Here is a 25,511-nt window from a genome sequence, read left to right on the forward strand (position 1 = left end):
TTATTTATTTATTTTAGTGAATGGGGAAGTCTCCTGGGTTCACCCTCAAAGTCTCCTGGCGCTACCCCCAAAGTCCCCAGGTATTTTCTGAGTTATTATCAACTTCTACCTAAATTAGAAAAATACATTAAAGCTGGGGAAATCTGATCACTTCAACAGAAGTTCCAGTTAAGTGCATTAATTATTTTAGTACTGCATCCCAAATGCCCTTAATCAGAATCAAGCCCCACTGTTTTTTCAGAGTATCACTTTGCTGTTTGCACATGCAAGATTCTTTACGTGAAGCCACTGTCTGCATTATACCATTATATATTATCATATCAGAATGATGCCCGTAGGCAACACAGTTGTGGCCAACACCTTTCCTGGTGCTTGCCAAGTGTTTTTAGAAAGCAGGCAGGGCCAAATGCACAGCAGGATTTCTGCTGTGCATATTGCGTTGGCAGCAGCTATCACCACAGCACAAGGGTCTTCACTGTGTGAGTGAACATACGCTGCAGCAGCCGTGTTGTGGTTGGCCCCGCCTCCTGTGTCAGCCATTTTGCGGTTGTGCCTACCACACCGTGTCAGAATTCCAAAGGTGCTCACAAGCTCAAACAGGTTGCAGACCCTTGCTCTATTAATTTTTTTTTAATTAAAAAATCTTCCCCCAAGCCCTGCCTTTTCAGACCCTCTCAGTGAGAGGGATTTTTCAGTGCCTCCCCAAAGGGGTCCTGAAACACCAGAACTCTCAGGCCTGGAGGTTCCAGCATGGACCCATCATGACCAGACCTACCATGGGCTCCTGAAGCACCCCAGGAGCAGAGGAGTTAAAGGTCTAGGGTTGAGGTAGAAAAAGAAGAAAAAGATTATGATATTGGATTTATACCCCGCCCTTCACTCCAAATCTCAGAGTGGCTTACAGTCTCCTTTACCTTCCTCCCCCACAATAGACACCCCTGTGAAGTAGGTGGGGCCGAGAAAGCTCTCAAAGAAGCTGCCCTTTCAAGGACAGCTCTGTGAGAGCAATGGCTAACCCAAGGCCATTCCAGCAGCTGCAAGTGGAAGAATGGGGAATCAAACCCAGTTCTCCCAGATAAGAGTCCACACGCTTAACCACAATATCAAACTGGCTCTCAAAGTGCATACCTGGCAGCCCAAAGCCTCTCCTCTGCTAAAGAAGTGCTAGGAGAGACAACTAAGTCACTACAGGGTCTGAGCCTCAGTACTTCTCATAAGTAGAGGAGCTGGCTCTGCTTGTGTGGGATCCAGCAACACCTGTAAGGAAATTCTCACATAAGGTTGAAGCCAGAGTGGGATAAACTTGTGTGTAATTTGCTTATGATCATCCCTGTTATCTGCTTTGTTTAAATTCTTGGAACCTTGCTATCTGACCTTGGTCTATGATTCTGGACTGTGCTACTGAACCCTACATGTGGTCTGGGACTTGCCTCCAACTGGTGAGGAGGACATAAGATTATCAATAGTGAAGGAACTATATTAGGGTTCTTACAAGACAGTACAAAGAAATCAGAAATAAGGCAGAAGTCAGCTATCAATGATAATCTCATTCAGGCCTTGGATTCAGCGGGAGCTCAGAGGATCACAGTTCTTGAACCTTTCTGACAGTTCCACCTCCTCCTTCCCACCTTGTCCACTGAATAGTAAGTGCAGCTGCATAACAATAATAATAATAATAATAGATTTTATTTGTATCCCGCCCTCCCCGCCTAGGCGGCTCAGGGCGGCTAATAACATTTTATACATTTACATTAATAAATAAAAACTTTAAATTTAACAATTAAAAGATTAAACATATAAAAACCAGTTAGTATATTTAAAATACATAATTTAAGTTAAATTAAATTTATCTGGCAGCGATAGTGATATTCTGACGCTGGTTCTGCCAGTTTAAATAGTTCCATAGTAATGTAGATGGCGGATCCTTTATTCACAGCAATTCAGCAGTCGATGTTGGTGTATGCTCGTTTAAAGAGGACGGTCTTGCAGGCCCTGCGGAACTGGTCAAGGTTCTGCAGGGCCCGCACTTCCCTGGATGAGCTCCACCACCTATTTTTCTACAGAATGACTCACGTGATTTGTACTGAAAGTAAAGAAAGGAATTCCTTCTATTTAGTGAGAGCAAAGCTGGAGAAAATCTTCTTTAGGCATACAGACAGAAAAAGATAGGGAGTAACAGTTGCCATCTTACATCTAAAAAGGGGTTCTACAATTATTTATGAGACACGCTCAAGTCAAATAGAAAAACATTTCACAGCATACGTACATTCCTTTAGTGCTCCCACAGTGGAACAGCACACTGCCATGATAGGTTGTCTACTGCACTAACCCTTCTTTCCCACAAATACTGCTGAACCACATCTAACAAGTCTTTGAAATCCAGCTAGGTTAAAGGCTGGGAGGGGATGGAATGGGACAGCAGCAATTTGAAAGGAGGAGAAAATGTACTACTAATCTTTAGAACAAAATTTGAGTCCCGTGGCACCTTTAAGAATGACAAAATTTTATTCACGGTATAAGCTTTTGCGCGCAAGCACATTTCTTCAGATGCACTAATCTTTATCAGTTTAGTATTAAATCAGGCACAGTGGTAGTTCTCAGGGTACATGGGGTTGGTCACAGAGAATATCCCAGCTCCTCTGCTAACTGGGGAGGTGAGATAGTGCAAGTTGCCAGCCGGCATTAGAAGACGACAACAGAGCTGTCAGCAATAGAAGACAATAACAGAGCTTCCAGGGTCACAGCTTCAGTACTGTGCAATCATTCAGTTACAGAAGGGTTAGCAGAACCCAGCAACTGCAAATGATGTCATCTACGCCAGGTTTTTCTAGCCACTCAGTAACTGAATGACTGCATCAGGCCCCAGCTGTGGCCCCAGGAGCTTCCTTGCTGACTCCCAGTGCCCATTGTAAGGGTACCACCTCTCCTCCTGCAATGCTCAGTTGTGGGGGCTGTGATATTCCCTTAGACCCAAACTGAGAGCACTGCTGCCAGAGTGGCTTCAAATAAGAGTCATGCCATCCAAAGCGCATACATGTTGACTACTGCAACAGCTTTCAAATTGCTTCCCAATGTACAATGTGTTTTGCAATCATCAAATTGCGGCAACACAGTGGAAACAGAACGTTTAAAAGTGTCTACTGTTTAATGGACACTACAGCAACATCATTTCATGCAGCAAATGCAATGATGAACTACATCCAGGAAGTACCCTATCCGCCTAGTAACAAATACCATACTGCTATTTGAGTAATGGGCAAATAAATGTCTCCAGAAAGCTTTAAAGGCACATGCAGACTATGCGCTACAAATGCAAAACAAGCATCCTCCATCTGAAAAGGCCATTTTATAGTCCTTCCCAGAATGGGAATGTGTGTAGAAAGCTTAGAATTCATTCAAACTAGTAATGAATTACTTTCTCTAGTATAGATAGTGGCCCAAGAGAGATGTTCTGATAATTGGAACGAATAGCAAGATGTGAAAAGCAATGCAAACCAAGGATGTGTAACTGAGGAGGAGTTATGCACTTCAAAAGGCAGCAGTGTGAAAAGCCAGTCCCTCAGTGACCAAATTAACAAGACAAACTTCTTTTTTCCCCCAAAACTTAATTGCAGTGTCACATTCACTCATTGTCAGTGCAAAGATAATGTTCCATTAGGCTTCATTGCATCTGAAGTAAAAGATAGCCTGTAAGTGTCATACTAAGAAGCACCTGCAGCAATATGGAAGCGCATGCTTATAATACACAATGCAGATAAAAGTATGTCATGCCAGTTATCCTGCTAGCAAAACATAAGCAGTGGCTTGGCAAAGATCATCTAAGGATAGAGCAATCAGTAGGAAACATTAGAATCTTAGAATGGAATGGAAACTCATGACCTACAAAACACAGCCATCAGATATTTGTAAAACCAGTTGGAAAATTAGCATCTTGAGCACAAACAGGGTCATGCATTTCTTTAAACAATTTCTATCCTGGGCTTTCCAAAATCTTCAAGATAGCTTACAAAGTAAAAAAAAAAAAATCATTATGTGTAAAGCAATCAGCACAAATAATACAGCATAACAAAGAAAAAACAGCAGTAGCACTTTTTAAAAAGAAGAACACAGCATTTATTAAAAAGAACAATCAGCAATGAAGAAGTCATCATCCAAACACTTGAGAGAATAGCAAAATTAAAGTGTCTCAAACCATCCTGCAGTTGGGATTCCGTCTCTGAAGAATCCCTGTGCTTGATCTCAAGCTCTAGTATCAAAAGATGGGGCACTGGAGCACAGCCTTTCAAGGTGGCCTCAAAACACAGAGACGATCACATGGGAACAGTTGGCGCCTTGGACGCCTTGTTTCCAAACTATTTAGGGCTTTACGGATCAAAATCAACACTTTTGCGCTTAGGGACACAATGAAGATCTTTCAATGATGATGAAATATGTTTAGTTCAGCAACTCCTAGTTAACAACTAGGCAGCTGTTTTCGGAACCAACGCAAGTTTTTGAACAGTTTTCAAAGCAGCCCTATGTACAGTATATTGCAGTAATCAAATCTGGATGTTACAGAGCATAGGCAAGAATATTCCTGTCCAAGAGGGAGCAAAGCTGGCACAAGATGCTGTGAAAAGTAGCTACATTCCAAAACAAATAGTTGATTTCGTAACACACCCACATTGCAAGCATGTTTATTAAGACAGGGTACAATCCTATACCAAACTTGTTCAACATCACATCCATTGTCCATTATGCCACTCAACATAATGGCCTTGGGTTAGCCATAGCTCTCCTGTCCTTGAAAGGGCAGCTTCAGGGTGTCTGTTGTGGTGGTGGTGGGGGGGTGAAGGAGATTATAAGCCATTATGAGACTGAGATTCAAAGTGTAGGGCAGGGTATAAATCAAATATCATCATCATCTTCTTCTTCTTCTGCCATACATATGAACCAACAGTTTTAGGGAAAAAGCACAAAGGAAAGAAGTTCAAATTAAAAAACCCACTGACATAAATGCTCACAGGAAAAAAGCCCCCATGGAAACATGCCCACATGGAAATAAACCCACATGGAAAGAAGCCCCCATGGAAAAACATGTAAAGCACCATAGATATTTATAATTGTGGAATAGGGTTGCCATGGAATAGGGAATAGGGTTGCCAAGTCCAATTCAAAAAATATCTGGGAACTTTGGGGGTGAAGCCAGAAGCAAGGTTGTGACAAGCAAAGTTGAACTCCAAAGGGAGTTCTGGCCATCACATCTAAAGGGACCACGCTCCTTTTAAATGCCTTCCCTCCATAGGAAATAATGAATAGGGGCACCTTCTTTTGGGGCTCATAGAATTGGATCTCCTGGTCCAATCCTTTTGAACCTTGGCAGGTATTTTGGGGAGAGACACTGGATGTTAGGTTGCAAATTCGGTGCATCTACCTCAACAAACAGCCCCCCCCCCCCCCCGAGCCCAAAATACCTATGGAGTCAGTCCTGCTTAGCTTCTTAGATCTATGAGGCCTTAATTACTTCTGCTATTTAAGAAAGAGAAGCTATCACAGAGCAGGCAGAAATTTGCCTAACCAAAAAACCGACACATTTTGACATTCCTGAAAAGTATAGGCAACTGATACTTCACGATTCTGGTGTGAAAAAATCCAGACAGAATTCTGGTTTTAGGTGAGAGAGATGAACATATGAAGCTGCCTTATACTGAATCAGACCCTTGGTCCATCAAAGTCAGTATTGTCTACTCAGACTGGCAGCGGCTCTCCAGGGTCTCAAGCTGAGGTTTTTCACACCTATTTGCCTGGACCCTTTTTTGGAGATGCCAGGGATTGAACCTGGGACCTTCTGCTTATCAAGCAGATGCTCTACCACTGAGCCACCGTCCCTCCCCCCACCGTCCCTCCCCAAACCTTGGTCCATCAAAGTCAGTATTGTCTACTCAGACTGACAGCGGCTCTCCAGGGTCTCAAACTGAGGTTTTTCACACCTATTTGCCTGGACCCTTTTTGTGGAGATGCCAGGGATTGAACCTGGGACCTTCTGCTTACCAAGCAGATGCTCTACCACTGAGCCATCGTCCCTTCTCTTGAATTAAACAAAGATATCATCTAGGAAGATGGCACCTTTGATAAAGTGCCAAATATGTTTTACCAACTGTACACATGGCATGCCAAGGTGGGTAATTCATATTCACCATGTATTTACTTTTTACTTCAAAAAAAGAACACGGATACTTATAACAGAATATTTGAATTAATGAAGCTATTGATTCCAGATAAACTATTGTGGGGGCACAATGCTCTTAATTCCTTGTTCTATTTCAGTCATCCCAGTGTGTGGTCTCTATTCGATGGACTGCAGAGGGACCTGGCTTGTCACAAACAAACTGGCTAATGCACAGGCAGGTCGCCGAGAGGTAGAAAAGAGGAAATATGAGGCACTACATTACACGGTTGCCACTTCCATGCAACAATATGAGCAGGTGGAAGATAAACTTAGTTGCTTAAAGAGATTGGCTAATTTGCAATGAAGAATTATATCTGAGTTATTATTGTTGCTGTTAAATAATTGTTGCCTTTACTATTATGGTTAGATAGTCTTTTGTTGTGATCACTGGGTGTACCACAATGCATTAACATTAAAAAGTTTGACAAATTATAAATTAATAAAGTATTTAATTTTATTTAAATATGTATTTATATGTAGAGTTTAATTTGTGTTATTATTGTTTTTCCTTCTTAATAAAGTTCTTTGATAACAAAATGGTCGCTTCTTGTGGCATGTGAATATGACATATTCTAATCCTAAAATAACAATATAAAAATAACAAAATGGTCACTATTTGTTGCATGTGAATATGACTTATTTTAATCCTAAAATAACAAAATATTATTAATGGTTATCCACAATTATAATCATATTATAAACATGTTTTACATATTTTTCCATGGGGGCTTCTTTCTATGTGGGCATATTTCCATGGGGGCTTTTTTCCTGTGAGCATTTATGTCCATGGATTTTTTTCTTTGGGCTTTTTTCCTTTGGGATTTTTTCTAGTTAACATGAACAACATCACATCTGAACTTTAATTTGTTAGTTCACAGCAGTCCTCTTTACTAACTCCAGCCACCCCTGTGCAGATCATTCGCAGCCTCACCAGGAAAGGAGAACTGTATGGTATTTGTATGTTGGTGGCATTTCATCCAAATTCCGGAGTGGTTTCATGTACATTTTAAGAACATGTTAACCCAGAGATCACCATTCACTTACTCAGTAGAGAACATTATGCCAGATGTATCTTCCCTATGGGTAAGGCTAGTAACATATGTACCTAACCGCAAGCGTCTGTATTGCCCTTGCCTAGACAATGAGGTTAAAGTCTTCTAGAATGAGGGATCTGGAAATCCTGCACAACGGATCTGAGACCACTGTGATCCAGTCAAGATAGGGAAACTGTTTGACAGTTGGTATACTAACAGAACCTCTAATTTGTCGCAGTAGTACCCATCACCAAATAAAAGCATTTAAAACTGGGGTACTAACACACAAGAATGCTGATGATGGAGACTGAACTCGGACAGATCACAGTAACCTCTCATTGTTCTTCAAGTCTATGATGATGCAGAATCAAGAATTTATGAGGACAGTGATAGATTAATCTCAGTAATGCAAGCTAGGTTAGCACCTTCATCTTGACAGAAGCTTTTGCAGGTACTTAAGGAAAGAATGCTTACTCAGACTGCCTTTATGATTGTTCTCAGGGAAAAATAGCTACTTTTACTATTACTTTTTATTACTTTTACTACTTTTAAAACAAATTTTGTTGGAAGTGTCCTCTTTGTATTAGCCTTAGAAATAGAGTTTTAACCCAGTACCTAGATAATTTTTTCATCTTTGTCTTATCAAAAGCTAGTTTTACTTCTTTTATCTGACAGATTTCCAAACCTTACCCTTGCTGTTGCGAGATTTCGCCATTGATTTAGTGTTGTGCCCAGACGATGCTACTTAACAGATAGGTTTTTGATTGCTTAAGACTTTTAGTCAAGGAGCTTTAATCAGATTAAAGGAAAGGAAAGGATGTACTGATATGGCATTAATCAACAGGCAGAACCGGCAGAGCAATCTGGGTTACTTTGGTTATGATAGTTACAGGTAGGTAGACATGTTAGTAGAACTAAATTGCAGTCCAGTAGCACCTTAGAGTCCAACACATTTTTCCATGGATAAGCTTTCATGAACCAAAGCTCACTTTGTCAGATAAGAGGGTTATGATATCTTGGTTGCAGTAGGGGATGGATGGAGGTCAATCTTTGACTGCCTGAAACTACTTCCTCTTCACTAGTGTACTGAAGTCTTATTGCCATACACCTCCTTGTCCATCATTATACCAACTGGCTCATTTTCCCTTCCCAAGAGAATCACTGCTATTGTACCCCATACATATCTGCAGACAGAAGGGGGGGTATGCATTTGCTAGTTGCAGGTTAGGCCTTTTTCCTTTCACAAAGAATAATGTTCTATCTGCATTAACATTTTCACAAAACAGTCATGTAGAAAACAGGAAAGGACTTGGTAAGCTGGATATATTGCTCTCTTTGTCTACAACAAAACTAAGAAAACATGCAATCACAAAAGTATACAGGAACAATATGTACACATATCAGCCAATGAGTGGGGGGAAGGGGCAGTGAAGAAGAAAAAATCTTTAAAGCCTTATATTAGATCCCCAGAGAAAACAGATTAATGTGTTCTAAACCTATGCATCTGAGTAAATTACCTATTTATATTATAGCAGAGTCCAAGTATTTCTCATGGGAAAACAGCCAGTATTCCAGCAGTGCTCTCAAGCATTCAAAGCACAGGGTGCTCAACAAGCATGATTTGCTTTTTATGGCCCCATATGTCCTTTACTGCTTAGCTTGCTTCTACTTCACAGGACAAAAATCAGATTTAACATTACCCCATAAAAAGTATGAGGGAGAGACAAATGAGGGAAGAAGAAGTCCGCACACTTAACCACTACACCAAACTGGCTCTCCCTGGAAGTTCGCATACATGTGACCCCTCCCTTGCAAACTTAATTTTTGTTTTAACAAAAAGCACTCTAAACTGCCAAGGCAAAGCCTTTATGCAGCCTATTGTTTTAGAAGGTCACATTTCCTTCTTTGCTGTCAACTAGTCATGATCTACCACACAGTGAATAATATATTAATTTACTGGACACAGTATAATTTTCATTAAGTCCTTGAGATAGTGCTGAACATTTGCTATATAATTTACATGTTGTCTTACAGTTCTCATCATATTTGCTTTCAGTGAACTGTTCTTACGGGTTGTCTGCTGCCTTCTACAAATTATTGGTAAAAGATGTCACAAGATCCATTCTCAGACCACTTCCTTATTATATTGTCCCTAAAACTAAATACTGATGTAGGTTTTCACTTTAAATCACTTCTTAGAATGTTCTGATACAGAAGGCCTGAGAGTTTGCTTTTAGGTTATTGTGTAAATCTGCAAACATGCATGTTCCAGCTTCAGCCTTGAGAAAGATAACTTACAATCAATGGTTTTACGTCCAGAATAAATGTCATAATAAATGGCACATAGTTTGCAACAGCTATTCTTTGGGATGCTCAGAGATGTCTAACAATATACCTTTAGAGAAAATGAATTAGATGGTTTAAGAAAGTCATGTGAGGCTGATACAATTGTGTCTATATAAGACAGCGACACCCTAAAACCCTCAAATCTCACAAATCTGGGTTGTGGTAACACTAATCATTTCTGAAAAGGCTTGGTAAGAATTTTAGAAATTGCATTTTATATTTAAATACAGGATAATTAGGAGACGAGATTACATGTATGCTAATTTATTTATAATCTCATTTACATATGCTAGTGTTTTCTGTACAATTCAGGTTTACTTAATCTGTTCAAGAGTAACTAGAGTGTTTTTAAATAAAGTTCTTAAAATACAACAGTGAGTGATTGTGGCTGTAAGGGGTTTTTTTTACCAGGACCTGGTACCTGTTCTGAATGACCAGTGAAGAGATTAATCGTTCTTCACAGAGCTTTGTCATATAGTCATTAATGGGTTGCTTTAAAACAATCAAAGGGACTTCTGGTTTCCTTGTATGGGTTTTAAATTATGCCCCCCCCCCATGGGTGAGGATAACAATCCAGCCTCTTGCTTATTGCTTTTGCCTCAGCTACTACTGTTCCTAACCTGACTAATATTTCACTCATTCTGTCACTCCTTTAAACAAGTTCTACTGAGAAATCTTAACAATAGCTTTTTGGAACTTCACATAAATCAAGTATGCTTCACTCCCTTTACTGAATGGCTTTAGTAACCTTTTATACAAGACAGTAAAGTCACTTCCACTGAAACTGTGTTATCTTACACACATATTGTATTACTATGGTTCTAATTGGAAATTAATTCAATTCACAAGGAGAATTGCTAGATTCCATCCTCTTTCCTTTGTTTCTAATCAGAAATTAATCAAGACAGTTCATAATAACCATGCCATTTACTCTCTCATTCATCATATTAGAAGAAAGCAGGATGACAGGAAACAAATGCTGCAGGCAGTTCAGCATTGTTTTACTACCACCTGTGTCAATTTCAGCTACATCACAGAGAGATTCTGCATTAAGCCACACAATTATGAAAGCTCTGTGTCATCTTTGCAGTCTCTAAAAACACAGCCTCATTATCAATATGCAGCTGCTATTACTTTTTAATTTCTGTCATGAAAGATGTCAGGGCTGAAAACATCCTAGATTACATTTGCTCTGCTTTAAAAGCCAACGGTGCCGAAGAAAAGGTCTGTTGCACGTGTGCAAAAATACTGCCCAAATTCCAACATTATACCGCCCTCAGAGGGACAGCAATGAAAAGAGGTTTCAGGCCTAAGAGTTGGTGAGCCTTTTCTCTAAATAAGATGTCTCAATTAGGCTAGGGCAGTTGCTCTTCAAAATGTGGAACAATTACTCAAAGCCAATGAAGCATTGTCTTACAAAACAAAATTGGTTACAGTAGCTTGGGGGGGGGGGTGGCATGTGTGCGTGTGGATATTACCAACACAAGTGCCTTAAAACAGACAAATCTTCTCTTAGGTGTTCTTTAAAACCACAGTTTTGCACCCAAAACAAAGTAACACAGAAGCATATATATAGTTGAATTCCAACCCAATGCAGTATTGCAATCCAAATGTTGTGATAGCATGAAAATATCTTTCAGTATTTCTATCCCAGCTTTCTGCTATCCTCCCCCCTGCTGCAGCTATTTGACACAGCTGAAACAGTGTAGCTCAGTACCTCTAAGAAAGCAGGTGTTTGAAAATGGGTATGCAACTACATGTGGCCTTTCTATGAATCATTCAAAAAGCGCTGATGAGGTTCAGGAAGTGACAACAGTTTTGGAAGTTCCTGTGAGGCATGTCTGCAAAGCCTTTAGAACAAGAGGTGATTTTCTGGCAGCAACTTACCACATGGCATGCATGTAAGTTGGAGGTAGACGAGGGCTGCTGACAGGCGTGCAGTTGTAAGACCGCATGATCCTTTCTGCCAATAGGAAGTTACGAAACAGACTTGCCACAAGAAGATCCTGCCGGAAGAGTTTTTGGAAAAGATCTGCCAAAAAAAGACACAAGTGGGATGGCATGTATAAAGAGAAGGGAAGTGATAAAAAACCATGATAAAATGAGAGGTCTGAATATGTGAATGTTCTCTGGCAAGCAGGGCTGCTGAGAAGAGAGGAATAAGGGAGCCATAATCATCATGCGGGGGCTGAAAGAGTCAGGCAAATAATGGCATTTGTTTTCCCTATGATCCTTGGTAGCGGTGAATGGGGTAGAGGGAATCTTTGTCTTGGGGCCCACGGTTATGTCTGCCAGCCCAGCTGGCAAAAGTTATTACTGCAGTAGTTATATCCACCAATAGGCACTTACGTTTTAAACACATTAACAATAGCTAGACGACGTTTTCAGCTGCATCTTTAAACTCAGGCATCATCAGTACTACACTTTTGCATAGTTTCCACTGCTAGATACTAATAAAACTCTCTAATAAGTTCAACTTGAATGCTACTGCCTCCTGCAATGTGATAGCTCCTTCTTTGAGGCTTGGGCATCAAAGCTTCATCAGCAAACACAGTGGAGACCAAAGTATGCAAATGCCAGAGGCACTGGATATCATAGAGGAGTTAGGTGTGGGGAGACCCTATGTTCCCTATTTAAAACATTATTTTTTCTTTTTGGATTCTCATTACTTCCTATTTTTTCTCATTAGTTTCAAACTCCTGCCCCCTCTATTATAGTCAACTGTATATAGCTAGTAATTCTGTGGTTTAGCTTCCAATGTCATACCTCTGGGTAGGACATTCCATGCAATTGTGTCTGTGATGGCTGTAAAGATCCAATTCAGTTCTCCCAGAGGCGTTCTCCTGTCATTTAGCCTTCCAGGAATTCTATAAAAAAAATGTAATTCGATTGTTAAAGAGACAAACGCTACATTTATAGCAATGGCCATAAAAACTACCATGTAGAATTTCCATTTTTTTTAAAAAAAAATGTTTTTATTGAGATAAATAAATGAAAACAAACAGACATATCTGTATGTTCCAAATGTACAATATGCATTATCTCGACTTACCTGACTAATGAGAATTTCCTTTCACATGGCAGTTTATCCCATCTACAATTCCCATCCTTAGACTGCAGCTTCTACTATCTCAACTACTCAGAGGATTCTGAATAGTCTAATTATGAACACCATCAAGGAAATAAAAATGCTAGATAACAACAAAGGCTCTTGCATAGTTCAGAATAGATGGTAATAGGCCAACTGGGAAATACTTTTACTGTCTTTTTTTCTAATTATTCAGTAAGGATGACCTGAACATTAAATCAATGAATGAATTGTCTAAGCAGTCTTTTTTGAGAAAAGGCAAGTAGGAATGAAATGGAAAATCACTCTACTTTTGTAATCACTCTACTTTTCATAAAGCAAACATTTTAAGAATCTGACATCAAAATACAAAAAATGGAAGAAAATAACAATCATATTACAAAGCTTCTAAACAGCAATGGCACTGTAGCATAAAAGATTCATCAATATTTTTAGCTTGCTCTTCCTCCAATAAATGGAGACCAATGTCCATGAGTCTTCCCTTCCCTCTCGTAAAAAAACCCCCTAAATGCTGCCTTTTCCTGCACTGTTGCCAGCAAGAAGCATCAAAAGGAGCACCAATTCCCATTGTTGGCCCTACTGGCCACGTCTGCGTTGAGTGATCCTTGAAGGGCTGGTATAGCTGCTGCATAGGGTTTCCAGGTCCTACCTGGCTCTGAGCAGGGGATGATCCTCTATGGCAGGGGTGGCCAATGGTAGCTCTCCAGATGTTTTTTGCCTACAACTCCCATCAGCCCCAGCCATTGGCCATGCTGGCTGGGGCTGATGGGAGTTGTAAGCAAAAAAACATCTGGAGAGCTACCGTTGGTCACCCCTGCTCTATGGATTTGTCCAAATCACTAGAACACCCCCCCACCATGATGTGCCCAGAGTGTTGATGTCACTTCTGTGTGATGTCATTGTGCCAGGCACATCATATGTGACAGAGCTCTTAGGGGGCAGGGGTCAGCTCTGTGCCAGCAGGTTGGGGGCCCCCAAACTGGGGGAAGCCCTGCCCCCACTGAGAGGCTGGGAACCCAACTGTTGGAGCTTGGCTCTGCTTGCTCCTAGCTGCCAGCAGCCTTCTGAGGCAGTACTCCATGAAGAACTTTCCACGAAATTGCCAGTCCCCCTCCATTTTCTATCTTTCAGGTTCAACAACAGCAGGTTAATGGATAGATAAAGCTAGTATTTAAATATACTGAATTTCTAATGATATCAACAAGCTTCAACAGGATTTCAAACTAGAAGGTATCAGCACCCTTAGAAAACACTAATGAAGCTGGAACATCCTTTTCTTCCCTAATGTGTAAATCTTCTAAATACATATAACCCACAGAGATTTTTTGCTAAGAAGACACTGTGTTCATTAAAAATATTAGATTCATTAGGCAAGAACATTTTTTCCTGCAATCTTCATATGCAAAACAACTCCCTCAAAAGGTTCTCATTATAATTTCAAATGTAACAACCTTATAAGATGTTCATTCTAGCCAAGAAACCCTGAAATGCCAAAAAGTATGTTAGAGCACTAAAATCGCAGACTGGCATCTAAACCCAACTAAAAAAATAAGACAAGATAAGCAAACATTAGTGCTCAAACATTGATTTAGGATTAGCTTTCAGAACCAAGATGTTTTAAGGAAGCTGAATTTATTTTTACCAGGAATTTCAGTGTCTAAGAGATGGGTGCTGAAAATTATGGACAATATGGAACAAAAGTGGGCTTGAAACTCAACATCAAAAAAACTAAGATCATGGCATCTGGCCCCATCACACCTTGGCAAATAGAAGGGGAAGACATGGAAGTAGCGACAGACTTCACATTTCTGGGATCCAAGATCACTCCAGATGGTGACTGTAGCCATGAAATTAAAAAACGTTTGCTCCTTGGGAGGACAGCTATGGCAAACCTGGGCAGCATAATAAAAAGTAGACCTCACCCTGCCAACAAAAGTCCGTATAGTCAAAGCAATGATATTTCCAGTTATAATGTATGGCTGTGAGAGCTGGACCATAAGGAAGGCTGAGCACAGAAGAATAGATGCTTTTGAGCTGTGGTGCTGGAGAAGAATCTTGAGAGTCCCTTGGACTGCAAGAAGATCAAATCAGTCAGTCCTAAGGGAAATCAACCCAGACTGTTCCCTGGAAGGTCAGATGCTGAAGCTCAAATACTTTGGTCACCAAATGAGAAGGGAGCACTCACTGGAGAAGTTCCTGATGCTGGGAAAGACAGAAGGCAAAAGAAGAAGGGGACGGCAAAAGATGAGATGGCTGGACTGCGTTACTGATATAACAAACATGAATTTGAGCAGACTTCGGAGGATGGTGGAAGACAGGAGGGCCTGGCGTGACTTTGTCCATGGGGTTGCAAAGAGTCAGACTCGACAACATGGAACAACAACATGGAACATTTCACTATTAATTTTCGTGCTGCTTTTAGTAAAGTTGTTTTAGTTGTGTTTTATATAAGTTTATTTCTTTAACAAGTGTAAACCACCCTGAATGCATGCTCTGAAAGGTGGACTACTAAATTTTAAAACAAACTATTGTATTAGTAACTGATTTTAACTGCAATACTTGTTCCAGTGAAGGGAGAAGAATTAATCATTTAATAATGTTGTTGGTAGAATTATGCTTGCATTAGCATATGCAACACAGCTCAATTGGAACAACAGTTGGAAGAGGAGGAAGTGCAGTCAAACAGAGAGCACTTCCAAAGCCTTCTTACTAATGAACCATACAACTGTGGATCCTCCCTCACCCTTACTCTAAATTTCCATTATATTTCACAGTCTTCTATTTGCTTGTTTCATTGTTTCAAGAAAGAAAAATAACACTAAACAATTCTGAGCACCGCAGCTTCCCAAGTAACAATCTCTAGCCCGCACTGTTCACATCCCTGGAGGCTTGACGGAAATTGCACCAGTACAGATTCACAAGGTTGAGCATTTGGAGGCAAGAAATCAATTCAAATCTCTGCAAACACTGGAATGTTTACATAGTGACCCTCTCTCCAGTGAAGCAGAACTGACAGTAGCTCAGGGTAAGTTTAGCAGTTGATAAAGCAGCCAATGATTCTGCAATTAGTTTACTGGAGATTAGAGAAGCCATATTGTGCTGTACTGTAAATGCTTAATAGACCATGCGTTCTCTGCAACTCACTCCTGCATATCAAAGGTGCACATTCAAAAGGGATCAGCGACCCTTCTACAGTGAAGAGAGTCTGTAGAACTTTATTCTATCCATCACAATGGGAGCAACAGTGGTATTTTAAAAATATTTTTGGACCAACAGTACTGTCACTGCTTAAGTCTCCCATATAACATCTATCAAATTCTCAGTAGATGGCAAATAACTAACAGCAGTCCATTTCTACTTGTAGAGAAAACGGTAATCAGTATTAGCAGGGTTTGTTTTTTTTTCACTCACTGCCCCTGCAAATTTTTTGTGCCCAGAAAAGGATTGAGTTTTCTGGGCAAAGCTACTGACGGGCTTTATAATGATCTAGAAGGCACTGGCAGGATGACAAGTTTAATACAATGGAACTTTTCTGAAACCACATAGATTGTTGAACATACTGAAATTCAAATATAGAGCTAAAATACGATTCTGCTTATGTCCAAACAAAAGATTTACACTGCACTTGGACTATGTTGAATCCACGGTGGGAAGAATTCTATAGATAAGCAGCAAGACTGAATGCCTTCCCTGATTTGTGATGAAACAGCCTGCAGCTCCTATGGACTAGCAGACCACTTCTTTTGTAGGACCCTGTTGGTACAGAAACAGCAACCTGTGGACATATAGCCTTATAACAAAAATACATATGACCATCGCAAACGATAAAGCTAATTTTTCAGCCACCATCAGCCTTTGCTATGGAAACATCCCCCAAAGAGGTACCCCTCCCACAAGATGATTCAAGTGCTTCAGGCTGAAGCAAATGGTCGTAATACTTGTAACTGAAACAAAACACCAGACTCTCCAGCTCTGTTACAAAGTGTGAATATGCACATTTTCAGCATCACTGCCCTACTGATGCCATCCACTTTCTTTAGCATTCTGCCAAATCATTCCATTTCTGGCATTATCCTGTGATTCCTGGGAGGTGGGGGAGTGCTGCAGACCTCATTCAGAACTTGCTCTGTGCTGCTGAGCTGGCTCAAAGCTAACACAATATGGCACCCTTCCAGAAAATGTGTCTGTTGAGAAAGTCTCAGGGATCAGTTGCAATAAAAGCCTGGGAAATGTGCATTTGGCTTGGTTAAGATGTGTAAATGGGGAGGTAACAACATAAATTTACCTCATTACAATAATATGTCTTACAATGGATCTTTCTGGAATGTAATAAAAAGGCAGATGGAAGTCTATCCTGGAGCTCTGAAGCGACACAACCAAGCACTTTGCTGTCTGACATAAATCTCTTTATAGGCTGCCTTGTACTATTACAGCACAGGAATCTGTGCAACCATCCTCTGAATGGACCAATTAAGCATCACACAGAGATGCTCTTAGAGTTTAATTTCTGTAAAATCTTATTGTTTGTAATACTCTTACAAGCTTGAAAATGTCCTTGTCCCACCCAAATAATAATAGCTGGGGGGGGGGGGGGTAAGGGTTTCAATTTGGCAAGCAATATAGTTCCTCCTGCTCAGGAAAATGAATTTTTTTCAGGCGAGAACACACACACAACCACACACACAAATTCTAAATGAATGAAAATCCTACTCAGTTCACAGCAAATGAACAAAAGTTAATCTTTCACTGAAATGATAGTCATTTAAGCTGATTCAATGTCTGTGTCACAAAACACACCCTAAATGATCTCTTATGAAAGCAGCATATGGTAGTCTTAACCAAATTTCATGTGTCCTTCACATTTTTAAAGCCTCCAAAAGATGATTAAATGGCTCAAGGTGCTCAGTCTGTCCAATCAGCCTTAAAGTGCTACAACTATGTTTGAAATTGAAAGTAAAAAGATACCTATCTGTAAGAAAGTAAGTGACCATCTGACTTCAAGAGAATATTTATTTGTGAACCTTGTTTTGATTCTCAACACATTACATGGACACAAGTCCCCTTGATGTTAATTAAATTATTTCCCTTATTAACAGACAATTGGGATTGGAATGGTAGACTAATTTTTTCAATGTTTGAGGATAATGTTTTTCCTGGGGAGGGGGTGGACTGCATGCTGCAAAAAAACAGAAAATAAATGCACCACCACAATTCACCACTAGTATCAAAAGATGTTCTTGAACATCTGAAAGGTATTAGAAGACGAGGATATATTACAAAGACCAAGAGAAAAACAACTGTCAGGTTGCAACTTGCACAAATCCATTAAATGGCACCAAGGCCGGATCTACATATTTTTTGAGGGGGGGCAAAACCAAAAAATGGTACCCCCACTCAAAAAATGAAGGGACCCGTGGGCAATCTGACACTCACACTCCATTTAAACACCCCATTGGGTGTTTGTATGGGGAGGGGAAGCCTCAGCAGGGCTGGCCCTAGAGCGTTTTGAGCCCTAGTCAAAACTAACTTTGTGTGCCCCTCTGCAGTGCCACACCAGAGAAGGGGTTTAAAGTTTTCCCTTCTCAAATGGCATGCATTTCTTTCCAGGGATCTGATGGCTGTTTGCATTTCTTTAAGTGCATAAACTGTTTGGGATCTGCAGCAAAGAAGGCCACAGTCCCAAGCATACATACTTGATATTAAATGCTGAGCTATGTGGAACTTACTTCTGAGTAAAGGTTCGGGTCTCTCAGCTGCAATTTTACTCTGCTCACGACCTGAGTTCCATTCTGGTGGAAGCTGGATTCAGGGTTAGCCGGCCCAAGGTTGACTCAGCCTTCCATCCTTCTGAGGTCAGTAAAATGAGTACCCAGTTTGTTGGGGGGAAAGAGCAGATGAATGGGGAAGGCAATGGCAAACCACCCCATAAAAAGCCTGCCGTGAAAACGTTGTGAAAGCAACGTCACCCCAGAGTCGGAAACAACTGGTGCTTGCACAGGGGACCTTTCCTTTCCTCCTCTCGTCTCATTAAATTCAGTGGGACTTTCTTACAAGCCAGTATAAAATTTAGAGAGCTTCTCACCTTGAAAAAGGAGAACTGGTAATAATATTCATAGTTTTGTTCCTGTATAGGGTGCAGACTAACATAAGGCAAGTTTCTGCCCCAACTGAGGAGGGAGAAAGGGGGAAGAGCTAAGGATTGCAAGGGACAAGTAAGCAAAAATGCAAAGTGTTTGCAATTGGATACCCTAAAAATTGGGTCTGGGTAAAAGTCGGATCTACACGGATCTTCATGAATTCATGTGATTTTTACATTGAAATGAAATTATACCACTATTATTCTGTAAATCCTGTCTTAGACTATAAACAGGACCATAGAAATAATGCCTCCATGGATTCGTGGCGCCTCACCAGTGCAAAAAGAGGGTTCCAAAGCACGGATCCTCATGAATTCATATGATTTTTACGGTGAAATGAAATGAAACCACCATCATGCTGTAGATCCTATCTTAGACTATAGGCAGCACCAGAAAAATCATGACTCCACGAATCTGTGGTGCCACGACAGTGGAAAAACATGTTTCCAAACCACAGGTCCTCATGGATCCTCATGATTTTTGCTTTGGATTCCCCCAAGCTCACCATCAGTTCTTATATCATGTCCATGGGCAGAGTTCCACAGTTTCATGGCAGCACCATGGACCAAAAACTTGGTTTTGAATCATGGATCCTCATGATTTTTGCTTTGGATCCCCCAAAGCTCACCATCAATTCTTATATCATGTCCATGGGCATTGTTTGAACCACAGAAATCGTGGTCCACGGAGATGGTATGGATTAGATAGTGAGCTTGGAGGGACCCAAAGCAAAAATCATGAGGATCCATGGTTCAAAACCGTTTTTGGTCCATGGTGCTGCCACGAAGCCATGGAGATTTTTCCTTCCGTCCCTACCACTCCAACACACAAACCAATTTCTGTGGTGCAAGCTCTGCCCATGGATATGATATGTGATTGGATGGTTAACTTGGGGTGGGGTTGCTACTTTTTTTTCTACTTCTCATCATTGTTATACAGAGCCCCAGTCCGGGTTCTACAGGCGTTATATGGATCTTAACAATGTTTTTTTTTTACTTTAATGTATCTAAATTATGTCTGACTTAAAGTTAATTTCTCTCAACTGCAGAGGCCTTAACAACATTATTAAAGCCAAGCGGCTTTCATCCGCTTTGACCAAATTACAACCTGATCTTCTTTTCCTACAAGAAACCCACATTAAGTCGGCAAGCTCCACCATACTTTGATCTAAGTGGTTCCATACACAGTACGTAGCTCCTGGTTCTTCTAAATCACGCGGAGTCGCCATTCTACTTTCAAAAAATACCCAGTTTGTTTTGTCGGCTCAAGAAGTCGATCCCCAAGGACGTTATATCTTTATAAAAGGTACACTTAATCTCTCTCCTTTCACTCTGGTTTCTCTATATGCTCCCAACTCCTCACAAATTACCTTTATAAAGGACACGCTTTCTAAACTTGCCCTTTTCCAAGAAGGGGCAGTCATTATAGGGGGGGACTTTAACCAAATCATAGACCCCAGGTGGGACAGATCCTTTAAGCCACACTCTCCCCCGACTTCTTCCCCAGCACCTATGCAATCTGTCCTTCATAATTTTAACCTATGTGACGTTTGGAGACTGCATAACCCGGGGGTTAAGGACTACACCTACTTCTCGGCATTACACAATACCTTTACAAGGATTGATTATTTTCTTATTTCTCCCTCCTTATTGAACCAGGTTTCTTACACCAATATTGGCCTCAGGACACTTTCCGACCACGCCTGGTTGGAGTGCACACTGCATGTTGGTTCTCAGGACAGGCCTTCATTTAATTGGACATTAAATAAATCACTCCTTCTGAACCAAGAATTTTGTACACAATTAGAGCAAGAGATTAATCTTTATTTCAAAAACAATTTGGATTGTGGGGTTTCCAAAGAAATTGTGTGGGACGCAATGAAAGCTGTTCTGCGAGGCAAGTGTATCTCCCTGCATTCGGCCTATAAAAAAAGTTAGAACTGAAACAACTTATTTTAGACAATATTAAACACTTGGAACAAAAACACAAGCAAACCTGCTCTAATAAAATTTACCAAAAACTTGTTCTCGAAAGACAGAAACTAGACTTATTGGAAACATCTAATATTCGAAAAAATCTACTATTCGTGAAACAAAAATACTGGTATAACCACCCCCGTTCGTTGAAGCTACTCTCGTGGAAACTCAGGAAAGAGCTAGGTGAGAGACAGATTAAATGTCTTAGAGGCAACTCTGGCAAAATACACTCATCAAATAAAAAAATCTTGGACACCTTCCATCAGTTTTTCCAACAGCTATATACCTCGTCCAATCCTCCTTCTCACCTAATAGACCACTTTTTTCAAAACCAGAAGATCCTTACCCAACTCTCCCACGAACACCAAGCCTTTTTAGATTCTCCGATTTCTTCCCTTGAAGTCGTTGACGCCATTAAGGCCTCCAAAATCAATAAAACCCCAGGTAGAGATGGACTACCTTCAGAATTTTATAAAAAATTAAATCTTTCCCTGGTACCTCACCTTACCACTGTTTGCAATCTTGTTCTGGACTCCGGCTGTATGCCTCCCTCCTGGTCCCAGGCGAAAATAGTTATGATTCCCAAAAAAGACAAAGACCCATTAAATGTTAAATCTTATCGCCCCATTTCTTTACTAAATAACGATTATAAAATATTTACTTCCATTTTGACTGCTAGATTGAACACAATCATAGGGCTCTATATTCACACCAACCAATCAGGATTTATTCCGAATCGCGATATCACGGACAATACTAGACAATTAACTTAATTCAATATTGCACTTTTCAGCCATACGACTCCTGCATTCTTGCCTTAGATATAGAGAAGGCCTTCGATAGTGTAGAACCTCTCTTCCTTAAAAAAGTCTTACATCACATGGGTTTCGGACCTAGGTTCAGAACGGTTATAGCTTCTTTGTATTCCTGTCCATCCGCGTTTATACAAATCAATGGTCAACAGTCCCCTTCACTTATCCTAGAAAGAGGGACTCGTCAAGGGTGCCCCCTATCACCACTGCTATTCGCCATTGTCATAGAGCCCTTTGCAAATTTGATACGGCTTTCTTCAGAGATCTCTGGTATCTCTGTCCAAAATTCTACTTTTAAAATAAGTTTATTTGCCGACGATATAGTCTTATATATTACAAATCCACTACAGTCTATTAAAGCCGTTTCCTCTCTCCTGTCTGATTATAGTAAACTTTCAGGTCTTTCAGTTAACCACTCGAAATCAATTCTCTACCCGATTAAAATTTCCGATACTTCTAAAAAAGACATAGTTGCAAACTACCCCTTTCATTGGGTCTCTGATTCCTGGTCCTATTTGGGGCTGAAAATCCCCTTAAATATAGCTGGCCTATTAAAAACTAACTACACGGCCACGGCTTCTGAGATTACTACCACGCTCAAGCAATGGGATAAGTTGCAACTATCCTGGATGGAAAGAATCCATGTAATTAAATCCTTTATTTTTCCCAAGTTTTTATATCTTTTTCGGGCTCTTCCTATTGAGATCTCTCAGCCTACCTTAAAATCCTGGCAACAAATACTGACCTCCTTTATCTGGAAATATAAAAAGCCTAGAATCAAAGTTTCAACTTTATGTCGATCAAGACAAAAAGGTGGCCTAGCAGTTCCCGACATTGCAAAGTATTATAATGCTACTATTTTATCCCAGATGACCAAAATATTGTACCAACATCCCCCGCCGCCGTGGACGCCCATAGAGGAAGCTCACTTTACCCCACTGAAATACTACGAACTATTATGGCTCAAGAAAAATGAACGCCCACCGTGGCAATTCATGAACCCATTCCTCAGGGCGCTCTTGTCAGTATGGGATTCGGAGCGTCATTTTCTGGCTCCAGGACTCTCTACTATCTCATCTTTTATAGGACAAAAATATTTCCTTCCTGCCCAACTACCCTTTTCTTTCAAGGTCTGGAGAGACTCCTCAAAAGTTTTTTTCTTTAATCTTCTTTCATCTTCTAAACAACTTCTACCTAAAAATGATCTAGACCAAGTTTTGACTAAGCCAGCACCTTGGTTTGAATACTTTCAAATCAGGCACTTTCTTCAGGACCCTAAAGTGATCTCTTCATTTTCTCGCCCTTCATCTGACTACGAACATCTGGTTCTTCATTTTCACGAAGAGAGAACGCCTAAAAGTCTCATTTCACGGCTGTATCGAATCCTATTGTCTAAACTCGAAGCAACCTTACCCTCTTACACCACCCAATGGCATAAAGACTGTGGCATCATCCTTTCTCCCGACCAATGGGACTCTATATGGGCTAGTGATGCCCTACAATCTACCATTATAAATATATCTCAACAAAACTTTAAATTGATAGCACGTTGGTACCTTACTCCTAACCAGTTCTCCCATATGACCCAGTTAGGCTCTTCAGACTGCTGGAGAAACTGTGGGCTCAAAGCCTCTTATTTTCACTGCTGGTGGGACTGCCCCAAAATCAGACCATTCTGGACCTCAATTTGTGCCCATCTCTCCTCCCTAACTGGGGTCTTGATCCCAGATGAACCAACAAGGATACTTCTCAATCATTGGTCCGATACCCGTCTTTCATCTTCCAAAAAATCCTTGATAGTTAAACTCCTGACAGCTGCTAAAACCACGATTGCGCAGTCCTGGAAAAACTCATTGAATTTGACACTTGACAACTGGCTACTTAAAGTCTGGGAACACATTGTAATGGATAAAATTCAGGCAGCCATAGACCACAAAGACCCATACCAAGCCTACGCTAAATATCTGGCAACTTGGCTTCCCATTCTAGAAAAGCTTGACACCGATCCATTTTATGCTAACTCTTATTCTAAAAATAAAATGTATAAGGATTTCCTTTTGCTATAAAATTCTCTTAACAAGTTAATTTCAAGTTATTTAAAGTGTATTATATCTTCCTTTTTCCTTTCCCTGATCTTATTTTATTTTCAAATACTGTGTTGTTATAATTATAATTTTTTAAAAAAAACTTGGGGTGGGTCAAAGCAAAAATCATGAGGATCCATGGTTCAAAACCAAGTTTTTGGTCCATGGTGCTGCCACGAATCCGTGGATCCACGATTTCTGTGGTGCAACTCTGCCCTTAGACAGGATATGTGATTGGATAGTGAGCTCAGGGGGATCAAAAGCAAAGAGCATGAGGATCCATGAGGATCCGTGATTCAAAATTAAGTTTTTAGTCCATGGTGCTGCCATGAAGCCATGGATCCACGATTTCTGTGGTGCAAACTCTGCCCATGGACATGATATAAGAATTGATGGTGAGCTTGGGGTGGCCCAAAGCAAAAATCATGAGGATCCATGAGGATCCATTGTTCAAAACCAAGTTTTTGGTCCATGGTGCTGCCATGAAGCCGTGGATCTACGATTTCTAGGGTGCAAACTCTGCCCATAGACATGATATAAGAACTGATGGTGAGCTTGGGGGGATCCGAAGCAAAAATCATGAGGATCCATGAGGATCTGTGGTTTGGAAACACGTTTTTCCATTGTTGTGGCGCCACAGATTCGTGGAGGCATGATATTTTTCGTGCTGCCTATAGTCTAAGACAGGATCTACAGCATGATGGTTGTTTGATTTCATTTCACCGTAAAAATCATATGAATTCATGAAGATCCGTGTAGATCCAACTTTTACCTTTTTCCCTAAAAACTTACTCCAAAGCAAGTCAATCACTGAGTTCTTTGAGACTCTCCTACCAGCATGTCCATGATCTTCCCTTGGGGTGGTTGGCTCTAAGTCTGGAAAGGGTGGAGGGACAGGGGTGAGGGTCTTGGAGAGAGCAAGCGGGCCTTGTTTATGGAAGAATCCCAGAGGTGGAATAGAAAAAGCGACTCTTCTTTTTATTCTCTGTTTCGGTAGCAGCAAATGGTCAGCCTGGATTTTTTTTTCTCACCTGCTTTACTTTGATGAGCTGCAAGAATGAACTGCAATTGTCAAACTGCTGGCAAAGGGCTTTTTCATGCAGAGCAGAGGTTGGGTTTTTTTTTGGGGGGGGTGTACAACCAGGCGCCAATGGGAAGGGGCTGGGGTGGTGAGGGGGGGGGGAGAGAAGAAAGGCAGCCGAGAGGGAGCGATTATTGCATTCCTATAGCAGCATAGCTGTGGGTGTGGCAAGGGAAGGGATTCCAGCAAAAGAAGCCAATCTTTCTCCCCCCTTCCTGGGGGGGAAGTGCCCAATTTGGTGCCCCCCCTCTGGCAGTGCTGGGGGCAAAACACCCCCTCTGCCCCCCCCCCCCCCAGATCCGGCCCTGACTGGCACTGAAATTCTCAGAATATACTATGCTAATTTGCATGAAGTGTCAAAATGGGAATTTCTATCATTGTAGCAGATTCTGGCTTTCTTTAGGTATCAGACCCTTAGCTGTGAATTAACAGTTTATTGTTAAAGAACAGCCTTTGTAGTCAGTGATGTAAAAAGTTACAGCTGTGAAGCACAGAAACCACAATCTTGACATATTCTCAATCTTCATTTTTATATGTTAAAAAAAATCACTGTGAGCTTTTTGTTTCCCCTTTCTGAGTATTCATTTTCTCTTTTCAGTGGACTTTCTACCCTCCCCTCTGCCCTGACTGGCGGTGTTCCCAGCTACAGCAGGACAAGGCTCCTTCTCCCTCAGACTTTGGGCGCTTCTCAGCAGGAACAACAGGCCATGAAAGAGATACTAGATCCTCCTATTAGCTCACATGG

At 40.8% G+C, this 25,511-nt stretch overlaps 1 protein-coding gene and 1 non-coding gene across 4 annotated transcripts in view; both read right to left on the minus strand.

Annotated features, from left to right (window-relative positions):
• The window catches only part of RPTOR (regulatory associated protein of MTOR complex 1), a 538,471-nt gene that overhangs the window by 223,297 nt on the left and 289,663 nt on the right, over positions 1-25,511 (minus strand). For all 3 annotated transcript variants that reach the window (XM_060251925.1, XM_060251924.1, XM_060251923.1), the window contains exons 8-9: positions 12,355-12,455; positions 11,476-11,620 (exon numbers count right to left, since the gene is read on the minus strand). In XM_060251925.1, coding sequence (XP_060107908.1) covers positions 11,476-11,620; positions 12,355-12,455 — 246 coding nt within the window. The remainder of the gene's footprint in view (positions 1-11,475; positions 11,621-12,354; positions 12,456-25,511) is intronic.
• TRNAI-GAU (transfer RNA isoleucine (anticodon GAU)) lies at positions 5,797-5,863 on the minus strand. Its single transcript has one exon. It is a non-coding gene; the product is annotated as a tRNA-Ile (tRNA).

This window comes from Heteronotia binoei, chromosome 13 (genome assembly GCF_032191835.1).
Source record: "Heteronotia binoei isolate CCM8104 ecotype False Entrance Well chromosome 13, APGP_CSIRO_Hbin_v1, whole genome shotgun sequence".
In the NCBI taxonomy this organism is placed as follows: domain Eukaryota; kingdom Metazoa; phylum Chordata; class Lepidosauria; order Squamata; family Gekkonidae; genus Heteronotia; species Heteronotia binoei.